Source organism: Neopsephotus bourkii, unplaced genomic scaffold (assembly GCF_033783945.1).
Source record: "Neopsephotus bourkii isolate Nb327-2 ecotype Australia unplaced genomic scaffold, CSIRO-AGI_Nbou_v1 NB_2, whole genome shotgun sequence".
Lineage (NCBI taxonomy): Eukaryota > Metazoa > Chordata > Aves > Psittaciformes > Psittacidae > Neopsephotus > Neopsephotus bourkii.
The window spans coordinates 876,488-890,874 of record NW_026900519.1 but is presented as its reverse complement, the minus strand read 5'-3'; the positions used below and the strand labels follow the sequence as shown (position 1 = coordinate 890,874).

Genomic DNA, 14,387 nt, shown 5'->3' with positions numbered 1-14,387 from the left:
TTGATGCTGCACCCAGAGAGGGGTCAGTGGCCCCGGTGCGGTGAGGCCACAGCAGCACCCAGCGCTCACTGGTGTGGGAACCAGGGAACTGGGTGTTGCAACAGCAGGACCTGAGCAGAGTTTGGGTGCTGAGGACCTTTGCATTCCCTCACTGAGCCAATCCTGCCCGTGGGGCCGCTCCGTTCCTGCGCACAACCAAAGCCCCATGGTGGGGCTGTGCTTTGTGCCCCGGGATTGCTCAGCTCTTTTCTACCTGTGAACACTTTTGTACCGAGCGCTCTCGTTTCTCTTCTTTTTGTACCAATTTTTGTCAGGGGGGGGTTCTGTTGGAAATAATAAATCCTTTATACCCAGATGGGGCCCCCAGAACTTTGTCTCTTGCTCTCTCCATGCCTCCCATTGCCTGTACTGTTGGCAGCACTCCTGTTACCATGCCCCTCTCTGGACTTCATCACCCTGTGGGTACCCAGCTCCACCTTGTAAACCCCACTCTGCACTGGGATTAACTGGGTTGTTTGACCAGTGCTGCTCTCCATCAGGAGTGGTCCCTTGTGCTCAGAGCCCTCCTGCTCTATCTGGATAGCAGAGGACAGACACGCTCTCCTCCATCCCAAGAGCTTGGCACAGACCCATTGGGTCCAGCTGGGACACAGCTGCAGTGTCTCAGCCATTCCCAAGGAGGGTTGGGGCCACCCCCATGTTGTGCCAGCTGGGAATGGCTGTGGCCATGCAGGAAGAGCAGGGAGGCATCATGGAGCTGGGGTTTGGTTTTTAACAGCATTTCTGTGCTCCACATCTCCATTGAGCACAGCAGCTCCTGGTCCATGCAGAGCCAGGCTTGAGTCAAGGCTTTGGTTCTATCCTCCACAGCCTGTGCTGCGTAAACCTATTGCCACTGGGATGGGATTTCCCTTCCCTTGATCCCTCTTTCCTGTTGCTGCTGTTTGCTGAGCGCTGCTGGAGCGTGAGGGCCAGGCGCTGAGCCCCGGGGTTTGCCTGCAGGAGCCTGGTGCTGTGCAAGCCTTCATTCCAACCTGCTCTTGCCTTGGCATCCCCAGCTCCACACCACGTCATCTTCCTCGGGAGAGGATGAAGCGGCCTCGCAGGGCGCTCGCCTGCATCCCTGTTTGTGGTCCATGCGATGCTGCGCCGCCTCGTGCCTCCTCTGCAGGGCATCAAAGAGGGACAGGAACCGCAGCCGAAAACGACCTCCAAGGGGCCCCTGTGACCGGCTCCCAGCTCCAACCTGCGCCCGGCACAACGGAGCCTTTCTGTGCCGAGCCGCAGCGGTGCCAGGGGCTGTGTCAGACCCTGATCACCCGCCCCGGCCGCACAAGGGGATGCTTGATCCCAAGGGCTGGAGCGGCAGCACCTTTCTGGGAAGCAAGCGTCATGCCAGGGCCGGCACAGGGAACCCAATGCCAACGGGCACCGCTCCCGGGCCCCAGGGGAGTGGAATCTTCCCAGTAGGAACACTTGCAAATGCTTCCAGGGTTTTCAGGTCAGGGCGGGGGGCACAGACCGTCTGGGTCCGCTGCCAGCAAAGGGCCGAGCTCCTGAATCCCAGAGGGGCTAAAAATACCTCGTCTGGATGCCGGGAGCGGGGATAAGGCACAGACCCTTATTCCCCAACCAGTGCCACTGCAGCTCCCCCAAACCTCTGCTGTTTGTCCTCCCTGGCTCCAAAGATGCTATTGATCAGCGCCGGTTTTATTCCTATTCACTGGGACAGGGTTTGGGGCTCGCCAGGGTTTGCTGAGCCGGGCCGGCCCCGTGCCATGGGCAGGAGCTGCATTAAGCAAGTACAGTGCAGGAGTATTTATAGCTCTTGGCTTCGAGCATCGGAAAATGCTTCCCAGACCACCCAGCAAAACCTGCTCCTTGTGAGGGGCATGGAAACATCATCCCCCCCCCCTTTTCCTTGGGGGGAAAGCTGGGGGGACCCCTCCACTGTGGGAACTGGGGTGCTGGGACACCTTTTGCTGCCCCCCATGGCTCTGCAGGGCGCTGGGAGCTTCACCCCACAGCTCCCGGCTCTGCAGCCCCTTCCTGCAGCATCCCGGGGGGGGGGGTTTGCTCCTTCCCCCCTCCGCTCTCCCCATCCTGGAGGATGCTTGGGCTTGGTCCCTGCATGGTGGCCACAGCCTCTGCTCAAGGCTGTTGTCCCCCCATGCGGGGTCAGGGCCGGGGGCCAGCAGCGAGGAGGGTGACACGTGAAGCTGTGAAGCTCGTGGCCGGCGCGGCAGGGACAGAATGTGCCGGCACCAGCGCAGCCTTGCAAGGACTGGGGATTAGGTGTGAGGCTGCTGCCTGCTGGCCCAGGCACCCATCCAGCTCCCAAAACGAGCTCTGCCTTCCCCCATCCCAGCTGGGACGAGCGCTGCAGGGTGCAGTGCACCCCAAAACCAGCAGGGGCTGGTCTGTTTGCAGGGGGGATGCCTGGTGATGAATCCCCTTGGATTTTGCCACAAGGAGATGCCCCAGTGCCCAAATGGTCGATGCAGTGCCCAAATCCATCACCTCTGCAGCTGGTGGGATGCTGGGTTCACACTGCTGGCACCCCAGGGAGCAGCAGGTTGGTGCTGGTGGGTGCTCAGGGACATGGAGACCTCCTCATCCCCTCATTATGGCTCTCTGAGCACCATAAGGGGACACTCACAGAGCCCTGGCAGCACCAGGCCTTGCTTTGGGTTTGGTCCAACCTCCAAAAGCCCCAGGGTTGGGACCAGCACATCCCAGCCCCGGCAGCATCTCCGGGGTCGTTCTTCACGTGGCAGCAGCAGAGCTGTGCTGGGAGCCAGCAGCAGCCGCGCACCCCAACGTGCCAGGGCGGCACCGCAGCATCCTCCTGCCATGACTCAGCTCTGAGCTGCTCCCACCCATGGAAACCTGCATCCCTGCGCCAGCTCCACAGGAATCACGGCTTCCCCCAGAGCCCATCCGGATGCAGGGAAAACCACGGAGAAACTGGGGTGGGTTTATGGCAAAAGCAAGGTCCAGAGCAGCCGGATGCATGAGCCACATGTCCCCTGCCTGGAAAGCATCGTGTCAGTGCGAGCGGGATCATGGTGCTCACCAAGACACCCCATGAGCCCTGCTGGTGACACCGGTGCTGGGTTTGCTGCAGGCTACCGGGAGCAAACTACCCTCTTTATTCCTTATTCTTTATTCATTCACCAAAGAAGTGGCAAATGCCCCATCCCTGGCAGTGCTCAAGGCCAGGTTGGACACAGGGGCTTGGAGCAAGCTGCTCCAGTGGAAGGGGTCCCTGCCCATGGCAGGGGTTGGAACTGGAGGAGCTTTAAGGTCCCTTCCAACCCAAACCAGGCTGGGATCCTGGGATTCCCCAAATCAAACCCAACCCCTTGTTTTTCCGGGGCTGATGTCCCCATTCCCGCTCCCTCGTCACCGCTCCCTCTGGCAATGGAAAGTTTTGATGTCTTTCTGACTTTGTTTGGGAGCAAGGAAGGGGCCCGGCGCCGTGCACAAACATGTCTATGGGTAAGCAGCAAGGGCTGGGGTGGGGATGGACCCGCTGGCGCCGGGTGCCAGCAGTGACCCTCCCCATGGAACTGGGTGCCGGGACCCTAGCGCAGTGCCCTGGGCTGGGTCACCCGGAGCCATCCCTGGGGGGACACAAATATTATGGCTTTGTACAAAAACAACAACACTGAAAGGAAAAATCCCCCCCTCCGGAGTCAGCCGCCGGCAGCACGTGATGTGTTGGCACAAACAGCCCATGGCATGGATGGCATTTATCCAGCCGGGGTCCCAGCACAGCTCCCATGCCGACACACTGTGACAGACTGGGATGTGCTGGTGACACGGCCATGCCTGGGATGTGGCACTGGAAGGACTTTGCTCCCAGCGCCATTCCCCACCCACGCTGTGTTTGCCGTCACTCCCTGCTTCACAAGTCCTATGGAAACCCCCAGTTGGAGCAGGGTCTCCTGTTAGGGGATGCACCCCATATCCTGCCCCCCACATCTCCCTGCAGCTGCTCTGGGTGATGAGGACACAGCAATCCCCCGTGAGAGGTTTGGAGCAGGGGGCATCACCCCGCTGCTCCCCATCCCCTTGGGCAGCTCCTGCGATGGGGTGAACCCCATGGCTCTGATCCCTGCTCCCATTCCCCAGTGTCCCAGGTTAACTGCGCTGCTCCCTTTTCCTTCACCCTTCCCCACATCCTGCCCTGGAAGAAGCAGAATGTTTGAGCTGATGGCAATAAAAACCCCTCAGGCCAGTTTGGGGAGAAGGTGGCTCCCCTCTCCCCATTTACCATCCCCATTAGCCCACCTGCACCCAATCACTTTTAAACGCCAGGGTTTATGTGGAGCAGGGAGAAGGCTTTTCCTGCTGAGCAGCTGTGTAAATGCCACCACATCCCGGCCCAGCGATGGAGGCAGCGATAGCCCGGCTGGTTGGAGGTGGCTGCGGCGCAGCCGGATGATCCGGGGGGAGCCTGAGCTGGTTTGTTCCACTTCCCAACCGTTCTGCGTGTGAGGGAAGAGTCAATCTGCCTGCAGAAGGCTGGTAAAGACGGGAAGAGCGGAGCTGGGAGCAGGGCTTGGGGGGGGGATTGCTTTTGGTCCTGCATTTACTGCTCCAAAGCTTGCTCCAGGCTCAGCCGTTTCCCTGCACTCACAGATGCGGCTTTGCTGGGAACACTGGGAGCTGTTGGGGGGGGGGTTTCTCTGACGCTATCCTCAGCTCAACTCGGAGCTTGAGCAAAATATGTTTACGCTGCAAACCTCTGCCTGGCTCCGCTGCCAAGTGTGTGCCGATAAGGGCGCTGCGTCCTTCCCGTCCCCATCACCCCATAGCCAGGGAAGCGCAGGGAGGTGGAGCCCGGCCCCCAGCGCTTGGGATTGCTTTTGTTGTTGTTATTATCATGATCGCTGTTGTTATTAGTATTATTAATCTATTGTGGCTGTTGTTCAGCTTCACTTGGAAACCAACTCCACGGAACGGCTGCAGCTTTGCTGCCCCAGGCTGCTGCCAAAGCCTGGAAAGCATCACCCGTGCCAGGGGCTGCGCTGCCCCAAAGCAGCCACCGGCGAGCATTGAAGCTGCGGAAAGGAAGCGTTTCCTGCTGTCACACGGGCGTTTCTTGCGTGGCAGAAGGAGAAGGGGGCTTCCCACGCAGTGTCCCGGTGGGATTTCGCATCCAGGGCTGCTCTGTAGGGGATGGGGCAGCTCCGAGCCCCTCTCAATGCGGGCAGAAAGCCCATTAAGTCCTCAGTGTTGATGCTGCTCGGGGTCATTTTCCATGCCTGGGTTTGGAACCGGGTGAAGCTGTCGCAAGCAGCCGACGGGAGCAGGAAAGAGCCGGGGTGAGGGGCGGCCGCGGGCTGTTGGTGAAGCGAAACCGCCGTTGTTGTTGTTGTTGTGACACCGCAGGGTTGCAAAACCGGCGCTGAAATACCCGTGACTCACAAAGCAAAACGAGCCCGGCTGTAGCCGGTGGCCGCCTGTCCACCCGCGGTCCCTGCAGCCCCTTCCCCACCGCATGGGCACCACTGGGATGCCGGTGCCGATGATGCTTGGGGGGCTTTTGGAGGGGGAAGCACCCCAAAAAGCTTTTCTTGGGGGGGGGGAGCAAAGCTTCCCCATCTGCACAGGGTTTTCTATGATGAGGATCTGCCCCTACGTGAGATGCAGACCTTGAATTCCACATAAAGAATTTAGTGTGTGTGTGTATATATGTATATATATATATCCTAGGGATATCTTGCTTTCTTAGGGGTTTAAGCTTTATTTGCTTAGAGACCAAGTCAAAGCAGCTCCTAAATCGTCCCCCCACCCCTGGGAGCGGGTGGCATTGTATGGATGGTGGCAGTGGTGGCTTTTTGCCCTGTTCCCTGCCATGGATGGGCCGGGTTCAAACACCTCCGTGGCATTAGATCTCCTCCAGGATAGGGCTCAGAGAGGGAGGAAGGGGCTGTGATAAGGATGGATGGATGAGGGAAGGGGTTGTGAGGTTGCAACCTCCGTCACTGCCCATGCCCAAACCAGGCTGCTGCTCTGTGGGGCTGGTTCCCCAGGCTGGGAAACAGGTTAAACTCCTCCATCTGGGAGCAAATATCAGCCCAGACCTGCATGGACAGACATCACCTTCCCTGGGGGCTCGGGCCCCAAAGGAGCTGATGTTTCTGGGGCTGGAGCAAACCCCTCTGGCTGTTTTATGCTTTACTTCTGGTGCTCTCCAAGCTCGCATCCCCCAAAATCAGGGAGCCCCAGGCAAATCCCCAGGTTCCCAGCATCTTCCTGCCTGCCCCATGTGCTTTCTTAGCAGTGTGGGATAAATCCACCCGTGTTGTGTCCACAGTGCCCTTTGCTTTTGGGGAAGTGTCACTGGGACCCTGTGGGAACAGGGAAGGAATAGGGGGAGGTTTTCCCCTTTAGGGCAGGGATGCTCAGCACTCTTCTTGGCAACCAGCACCTTCCCCCCTGGTGTTCAGGCAGCGCTGGCACAGGCAGGTGTAAACAGCCATACAGAAATAGTCGGGGTATCAGGCAATATCAAGAGGTGTTGCTGGGCATCATCAGATGTCCTCCTCTAAAAATAAAAGGCAGCGGGTATTAAATCAGCTGCTTGTAAAGGTGTCGGGGTGGGGATGACTGGGGGTACCCAGCTCTGCTCACCCAGGAAGAGCCCCAAGCTTGGGGGGACCCCATAGCTCGGGGTCCCTTTGGGATTGATGCTGATCCAGCTGCATTCCTGCCGTCCCCCCATGCTGGGTTGAGCTTTATTTTCCTCATTGCAATGGCTTTTTGCTTGTCTTAGGAGTCGCCCATTGGGTGTCATGAGTTGCCCATTCTCAGGCTGTGGGTGGTAGCCAGGCAAAACCAATGCCCTGCAGGGTCGGATCCGGATGGAGGAGCAGGGAAGGTCACATCCTGGCTGTGAAAGCTGGCCCGGTGGCTGTCCTCTGATCGTTGGAGTCAGAGCAGCTCCCGGGGACTCATTAAACCTAATGAGAGAGTCCTGAGCCACTCGTTGGCACTAATTGCCAAGGCTGCGTTAATTCGGCTTCCCCAGCACTGGCCAACTCGGGACACGTGTGGGAAAGGATGCACGGAGCTGTCGGTGGGGATGGGGCTGTCCCTGAAGGCATCAGGGGGGGTGAGAGTGGCACCATGGGGGAGATGGATCCCCGGAGGGTGACCCCATGGAGGGAATGGGGGGGGTTTCTCCAACACCCCCCCCCCCCCGGGGTGTTTTCAATGCAGCAGTCGGGACTGGCTGTCCTGGAATGGGTTTATTCCATCACAGCAATGATTAACTGGTGGTGGCGCTGGCCCAGAGCTGGGCAATGTATTTACTGCTGCCACCCAACTGTGACCTCGGTGCCACTTCCTTCACCTCTTTGCCTCCCAAAAATGGGCTGTAAACAGGGGCCACAGCTGAAACCCAAGTACGTGCTCAGACCAAGCTGGCACCTGAATACTTCCTCCACGTGGCTGGCCTGATGGAGAGCCTGGCATTGCTCAAATCCCAGTAAAATCCCCAAGCCTGATCTCTCCCATTGGGTTTTTGGGGCTGGGGGGGATGCTGGATCCCAGGCACTCAGACAGTTCCCAGGGGTTTGGAGTGCTGTGGAACAGGGATAGAAGCTGCCAGCCATAGGGGCCCATGGGGTGCTGTGTGGTGGGAAGGGAAGGGTAAGAGTAGGGGAAGGGGAAGGGGAAGGGGAAGGGGAAGGGAAGGGGAAGGGGAAGGGAAGGGAAGGGAAGGGAAGGGAAGGGAAGGGAAGGGAAGGGAAGGGAAGGGAAGGGAAGGGAAGGGAAGGGAAGGGAAGGGAAGGGAAGGGAAGGGAAGGGAAGGGAAGGGAAGGGAGAGGGAGAGGAGAGGAGAGGAGAGGAGAGGGAGAGGGAGAGGAGAGGAGAGGAGAGGAGAGGAGAGGAGAGGAGAGGAGAGGAGAGGAGAGGAGAGGAGAGGAGAGGAGAGGAGAGGAGAGGGAAGGAAAGGAAAGGGAAGGGAAGGAAAGGAAAGGGGAAAGGAAAGGGGAAAGGAAAAAGGGAAGGGAAGGGAAGGGAAGGGAAGGGAAGGGAAGGGAAGGGAAGGGAAGGGAAGGGAAGGGAAGGGAAGGGAAGGGAAGGGAAGGGAAGGGAAGGGAAGGGAAGGGAAGGGAAGGGAAGGAAGGGAAGGGAAGGGAAGGGAAGGGAAGGATTTGCTCTGCCGGGACGCGGGGCTGGTGCCACCTCGTGGCTCCCCCAGCAGCTCAGAGACCTTGGCCGCGTGGTGGGAGCCCCGCACGGGGGCAGCTGCTCAGCCCCGCAGCCATGGGAGCGATGCCCTCAATCCCAGCCCACGCCAGCAGCAAGGCGGAGCGCAGGGGGGGGCCGCCTGCCCCTGCTGCCTCCTGCGGTAGCTCCCCGTGCCGGGGCTGGGAGCGGGATGGAGGGGAGCCCCTCTCCAAACCCGCCTGCAGCAGCGAGGCTGCGGCGGGCACCGGCGCTGCCGGGCCGGACTTCCCCCCGCTAACCCCATTGCGTTCTTCTCGTCAGGTTTTTGCACTCTCAGCAGGTAAAGAGACGCCTCCAGCCCTTGTGGCAGGGCAGATACAACCACAAACCGCTCTTCATCTTCAGCAGCATCTCCTGTTCGGTTCCACATGAGGCCCACAGCAGCAGCATGGCCCCGTATGCGGGTGTAAGAGGTCCTGCCTGTCCCCAGTCACTCCCAGTCTCATCCTGGCTGCATCCTTGCAGCTCTGTGGATTGATGTAAACTGCATGGATCGGGCCAGGGGAGCCAGAGGAGCCCTGCTGCTTTGTGCATTTCTTTTATTTATGTTGTTTTCCCATTTCTTTCTTACAGGTTTTAGCTCTTGCAAGTATAGAATCATAGACTCATAGAATAGAAGTAGATGGTGTTCAGTGCTGGGGCTGTTTGAGCCCCATCCTGTGGGGGTGATGCTGGTCCTGGCTGGGGCAGGAGGGCAGGAGGAAGCTCTGCCTCTTCTCCTGATCCTGCCAAAGAAACACATCCCAGGCTGGACTTTGCATCCATTTTCCTCCTTTATCACCAACATCAGGTTGAGGCTGGGAGGTGCATGGCCAGACCCTGGCCCCATGCAGTGCTGCATCTGGAGGTGTCACCTTCATGTCCTGAAAACGAGAGCCACCACCTCCCCCCCCCCAAAGTGATGCTGTGACCATGAACCCATGGGGTGGGTGCTCAGCATCCCATGGGAAACCCCTCTGCCATCCACCCCTGGGGCTGGTTATGGCACCGCCTTCTCCAGCGATGGGTCCCTGATGATGATGGGTTTGTCGGAGATGAGCAGGGCAATGGGGACCAGAGCCTGGCCGAGCTCCCCACTTCCCTCCTCTTCCTTCTCCTCCTCCTCGGATGGGTGCCCGGTGTAGCTGGTGCTGCCGGGCACTGGGAATCCTGCCGGGCTCAGCACCTCCTGCCTGCGGTAGGCAAAGGGCAGCTCCTCGCAGCCCAGCGGGCACAGGGCCACCGGTTCCTCAGCCACGGGGCCAGGCTGTGGCTCGCTGGGCTCTGTGCTGCCATCAGGGCCCTCCTTGCTGGGGTTCAGCTCCGTCAGCAGCAGCTCAGCAGGGCTGAACCTCTCCGAGGGCTCCACAAAGCCTGGCCAGGGCGGGCCCTAAGGGTGGGATGTGTTTGGAGTGGGAACATCGCACACCAGGAGCCTGCTGGGGTGCAGGATCCAGGCTCTCCTGCAGCTTGCGTCTCACCTGGCTTGTTTCACTGGTGCAGAACTGGATGGCTTTGCTGCCCGCGGGCTTGGGCAGGGGGGGGAAGAGGAGGCCCCGAGCCCTGGGGAGGGGAGGGAGGGTGATGGTGATGGTGATGGGGGGAGATGGGCAGGCGGGTGACCTGGGGGTGAGGGTGCCACTGTCACCTCTTCTTGTTCAGCTGGTAGATGGCAGCCACGGCGGGGACACCGAGCGAGATGCCCAAGTACTTCAGGTTGGGTTTCCACGCTGCTCCCTGGGGACCTGGAGGTGAGGACAGCGGGGTGGTGGCATTTCTGTCCCCAGCACCCTGCATGGGACACGGGAGCTGTTTCAGGATGAGGGTGAGCACCCCATGGGGACTGGGGAGGGGACAGGGCCTCCAGTCATTACCCAGTGCCTTGGTCTGGAAGTGCCACCAAACACCACAGGTCCCTCTGCTCTCTGCTGTCACCTCCTGAACGCTCACCCTGTAGGCTGTGCCGGGCTGTAGGTGCCGGAGGGTGTAGTGTGATGCTGTGATGTCTGCTTCGCCATCTGGGTGAGCGATGGTGAGCAGGGAGTAAGTGTGCAGGGTGCAGGCAGAGCCTCCTCTGGCCCCATTGGGATGGGGGGGTCCCACTCACAGGTCACGTTGTCCCCCTCAGCCGCATGGCAGATGAGGTACTTGGACAACACCCCAGGACACATGGCCCGGGGGGACGGGCTCCACTGGAGGGTGATGGCAGCATCCTCGGCGCTGGCATTGATGCGGATGGGCACGGCCAGTGAGGCTGCACATGATGGTGGGAAATCGGGGGGTGCAATTAAATCGGGGAGCACTTTGGGACCCCCCATTGGAATGGATGCTCTGTGTTCCCATACGTACTGTTGCTGGCATAGTGGTGCTGCAGGGCGAAGGTGGCCCAGCCCCGTGCTGGGGCCCAGCCATGCACGGCGAGGCGGTGACAGGCCTGCACTTCCAGTGCTCCTGGGGCAGGAACCGGGAATGCCGGTTAAACCCTCACCAGGATCCAGCCCCAGGCAGTGGGGATGGGGATGGGGAATGATGCGGGGCACTCCCTTGCCTGTCTCCACATGGATGCTTTTGGCAGGAAAATCCCCTTTGATGCAGATGCCCGGTTTGGGGGCTCCTGGCAGCGGCTGCTGCTCGAAGCAGTAGAGAGAGCCGGGGCTCGGTGCTTCCCAGTGCACAGTCACGGTGCCACCGGTCACGCTGACATCCTTGAAGCCAAGATCTGGGATGAAATGCAGGGGGTGAGGGAAAATCACCCCCTGGATGCTGCCGGGAGCCGGGTCCCTGTGCGGGGCCGGTACCTGGCCGCTGCTCTGCGGGCACACAGAGCTGCCGCGCTGGCCCTGGCCCGGCTGCATTGGCTGCGCTCAGCAGGATCTCATACTCAGCCCCGGACAGGGTGAGGTTGTGCCTTGTCACATCCCTCCCAAGGACCACGGTATCCTCCTTGGGTAGCCTGGAGCAGTGACATGCTGGCATGTGGGCACGCAGAGTGTAGGTGATGTCCCCTTGCTCCTCTGGGGCTGGCTGCGGGAAGGAGATGGGATGAAATGGTGTGGGTTAGGGTTAGGGTTAGGGTTAGGGTTAGGGCCTGCAGGGGATGTCACTGTACCTGCCAGCTCAGCCTCAACACCCGCTGCCCATCTCTTCCCAGTTTTCCCAGCTGGTAGCTCAGCACTGGGCTCTCCAGGATTTCTACAAGAGGAACCAGGCTGGTTGGTTATGGGAGCCATTGGGATCCCACCTCCCTCCCCTCCCCTTCCTCACCTGCAGGGATGAAGATGGAGCTGCTCCAGTCACTCCAGTAGCTGCTCCAGTGGGGGAGCTTGTGTCGGAGCTGGACCTCGAAGGCGCCGTCCCCCCCCAGGGTGCAGGTCACTGGAGTGGGGTAACAAGGTCAAGGTGGAGGGTGACCCCTTTCTCCTCCCCCCCCCCCCCCATTTTGGCCATTGTGGGGTGCTGAGGGGCTGCAGGGGGAGCACAGGGCAGGTGCTTGTCCCTGCTAAACCGACCTGAGTCATCCTCGTCTGTCCCTGTCTCGCACATCACCTGCAGAGAGAACCAGGAACGGAGGCACCCAGTAAAACCAGGATGGTACTGGGATGTGAAATCAGTGCTACCCTGTGTCCCCTAAACATCCCAGGGGCTGGGAGAGCCAAACAGGATGCGGTGATCAAGGAGGGTCCCCTCAGCCAGGGCAAAAGGCCTTCATCCCTATGACCCTCCCAACAGCAATCAACAAGGGCAGGGGATCCTCAGAGGGGGTTCCCTGGGGACAAGTGTCCAGATTTCATCTGTCGTCATCACTGGTATAATCTGGGGTTTTGCTGTGTAATCCCCCACGGGTCGCAGCCTGATCCTGTTACAGCAGCAGGATCCTGTGGCCGACAGGATGGGGCAGAGCTGATAACACAGTGAAACAGATGGGACATGGCCAGGTTTTGGGGGGGGGACACAATGATGACAGTGGCATGACCAAGCCCCCACTCTCCCTGGGCTGCCTGAACTGCCCCAATGCTCTGATTGTCCCATTGGTCACCATGGGCTCTGGCAAACTGAGGTTTACCTGTGTCCAGCCATGGGCTCCCACCTTCCGGAATCGAGCCTCCCGCTGCGGTGGCTGGTTCCCGCTGTGGCACAGTGGCCGCGGCACCCGCAGCCGGAGCCGGTTGCTGGTTCTGGTGAAGGGCATCCCAGTGGAGGGTGGATCTGGTTTGACTGCAAAGATGAGGTGGGTTCGTGGGCACCGGCGCTGGCACCGGCACCCAGCCCATCCCCGTGGGTGCTTACCAGCCTTGTCGAAGTACAGTGTGCGATTGGGGGTCCTGTGGATGTGGTCCCCCCAGCGCGCCTCCACCCAGGCTGTGGTGTTGGTGAGGACGTAGACGTGGTGATGCTTCAGGGTGTGCGTTGTCTTTGTGCCAGCCTGGAACCGTTGGCACCGCCTGGGCATTGTGTAGCTGGAGATGGAGCGGGCGCAAGGTTGAGTCTGGATGGGTTTGGGATGCGGGCGGTACACATCCCCACGTGTCGCTGTCGGGACACATCCTGTGGCCCCCCCAGGATGCGGTGGCTGCTCACCAGAGTGTCAGGACATAGGAGGTGTTGCCAGCAGGGCCGAGGGGTGGCCAGGAGCAAAGGAACCAGCGGAAGCCACATCGCTTCCAGCAGGAGAGGCCGGGGTCCGCAGTGGTGCCTATGGGAGAGAGCAGGGACTGGAGGCTCCGGGATGCCAGTGGGTCGGGCAAGGCTGGGATGGAGCAGCAGCGTGGCCATTGCCTGACCACATTGCTCACCCAGAGATGAATCTCACCCCAAAAACAACCATTTCCACCCTCCCGCGGCCCTTATCACCCCTGAATCATTCATTGAAAGTGTCTTGCAGTTATCTCCCATCTCCCACCTCCCACAGCAGCACTTACCGCCCGCCACCAATGCCACCAGCAGCCACCCCAGCATCGGCCACCCCAGTACCGGCCGCCTGGGCTGTCCCACGCTGGATCCAGGGCTCTGAAGCCCTTCCTGGCTCCCTGCTCCCCTGGTACCCAGCGGGTGCTCCCCACAGCTCAGCAGCAGCCCCAGCTCTCAGCGCGCACCCCGTGTTTCCTCTTGTGGCAGCGGCTTTGCCGAAGGGCGGCCGTTCGCAGGCAGGGCAGAGCGCAAGGCACGGCTGCAGGGCTCACTTGGACCAAAAGCAAAAGAGAAAGCACCCGAAATATCCCCCTTTTGTGCCGGCAGGACTCAGCCCAACCCTGCCCCGGCTGCACCGCGTGTCCCGGCCACGCCACGTGCCCCAGCCTGTGAGAACCGCAAGGTAAGCAAAGATGTCTTGGGGTTTTGGAGGGGGATGCTTTATTCTTTGCCGTGGTTTTGGTCCCCTGCCCTGAGTGGGTCTCGAGTGGCTGCTCCAAGGTGGGGTTGTTGGGTTTGCAGCAGTGTGAGTGTGCACCCACGCCAGCACCGGGCTCCTGTGCCCATCCCCGGCACAACTTGTCCCCTGCAGGCACAAACAAAGCCCCAGTGAGGGACACGGTGTCACTGGGACAACGCTGGCAGCCGCGTGATGGGACGGGTGACCCCGCGATGCTGGAGCCGGGTGGCACCGAGGGCCATGCACAGAGTCCCCTTGTTCCCACAGAGAGTGTCCCCTTGTGTGGCTTTCACTCAGGGCAGCCATGGCCGGAGCATCCCTGCACTGGGACAGTGCTGTTGGGACCCCTCCATTGCACTGCATGGCCGGGGTGTGAGGGTATAGGAGGTCCCCTGGCACCTCCTGCCTCGCTGTGCCATGCCAAACCAAGCCATGCCAGCCTGTGCCATGCTGCAACACACAGCAGGACTGGGGCTGGGCTGAGTGGGCCGTGCCATGCTGTATGTAGCATGCCATGCCAGGCTGGGCCATGCAGGACCATGCCAGGCCAGGCTGGGCTGCGCTGGGCAGTGCTAGGCTATAAGGACCGTGCTGTGCCATAGGGCTGGACCGCACCGAGCCAGGGTGGCTTTTCCTGTGTCAGTCCCATGCCATGCCGTTCTGAGCCAGGCAGCCCCGTGCTGTGCCACGCTGTGCCGTGCTGGGCTGGACCCGGACCCATCCACCGAGACTGTGCCAGCCCTGCGCTGTCCCGACCCGTGCGGTGCCAGCCCCATGTCCTGCGCTGGGC

The 14,387-nt window shown here is 60.6% G+C and overlaps 1 protein-coding gene and 1 long non-coding RNA gene across 2 annotated transcripts; one reads left to right on the top strand and one right to left on the bottom strand.

Moving 5' to 3' along the window:
• Positions 1 to 8,872: 8,872 nt before the first annotated feature.
• Positions 8,873 to 13,002, bottom strand: IL12RB1 (interleukin 12 receptor subunit beta 1). Its single transcript, XM_061361612.1, is given in 15 exon segments — positions 8,873 to 9,619; positions 9,711 to 9,792; positions 9,878 to 9,974; positions 10,104 to 10,247; positions 10,337 to 10,483; positions 10,579 to 10,680; positions 10,778 to 10,948; positions 11,028 to 11,253; positions 11,339 to 11,421; positions 11,494 to 11,604; positions 11,739 to 11,775; positions 12,293 to 12,444; positions 12,517 to 12,686; positions 12,808 to 12,926; positions 12,928 to 13,002. Coding segments are annotated over 15 exon segments (2,106 nt in total). The 3' UTR covers positions 8,873 to 9,229.
• LOC133216798 (uncharacterized) lies at positions 9,966 to 13,527 on the top strand. The gene is made up of 4 exons (XR_009726723.1): positions 9,966 to 10,054; positions 10,805 to 10,967; positions 11,500 to 11,614; positions 13,465 to 13,527. It is a non-coding gene; the product is annotated as an uncharacterized LOC133216798 (long non-coding RNA).
• Positions 13,528 to 14,387: the final 860 nt, after the last annotated feature.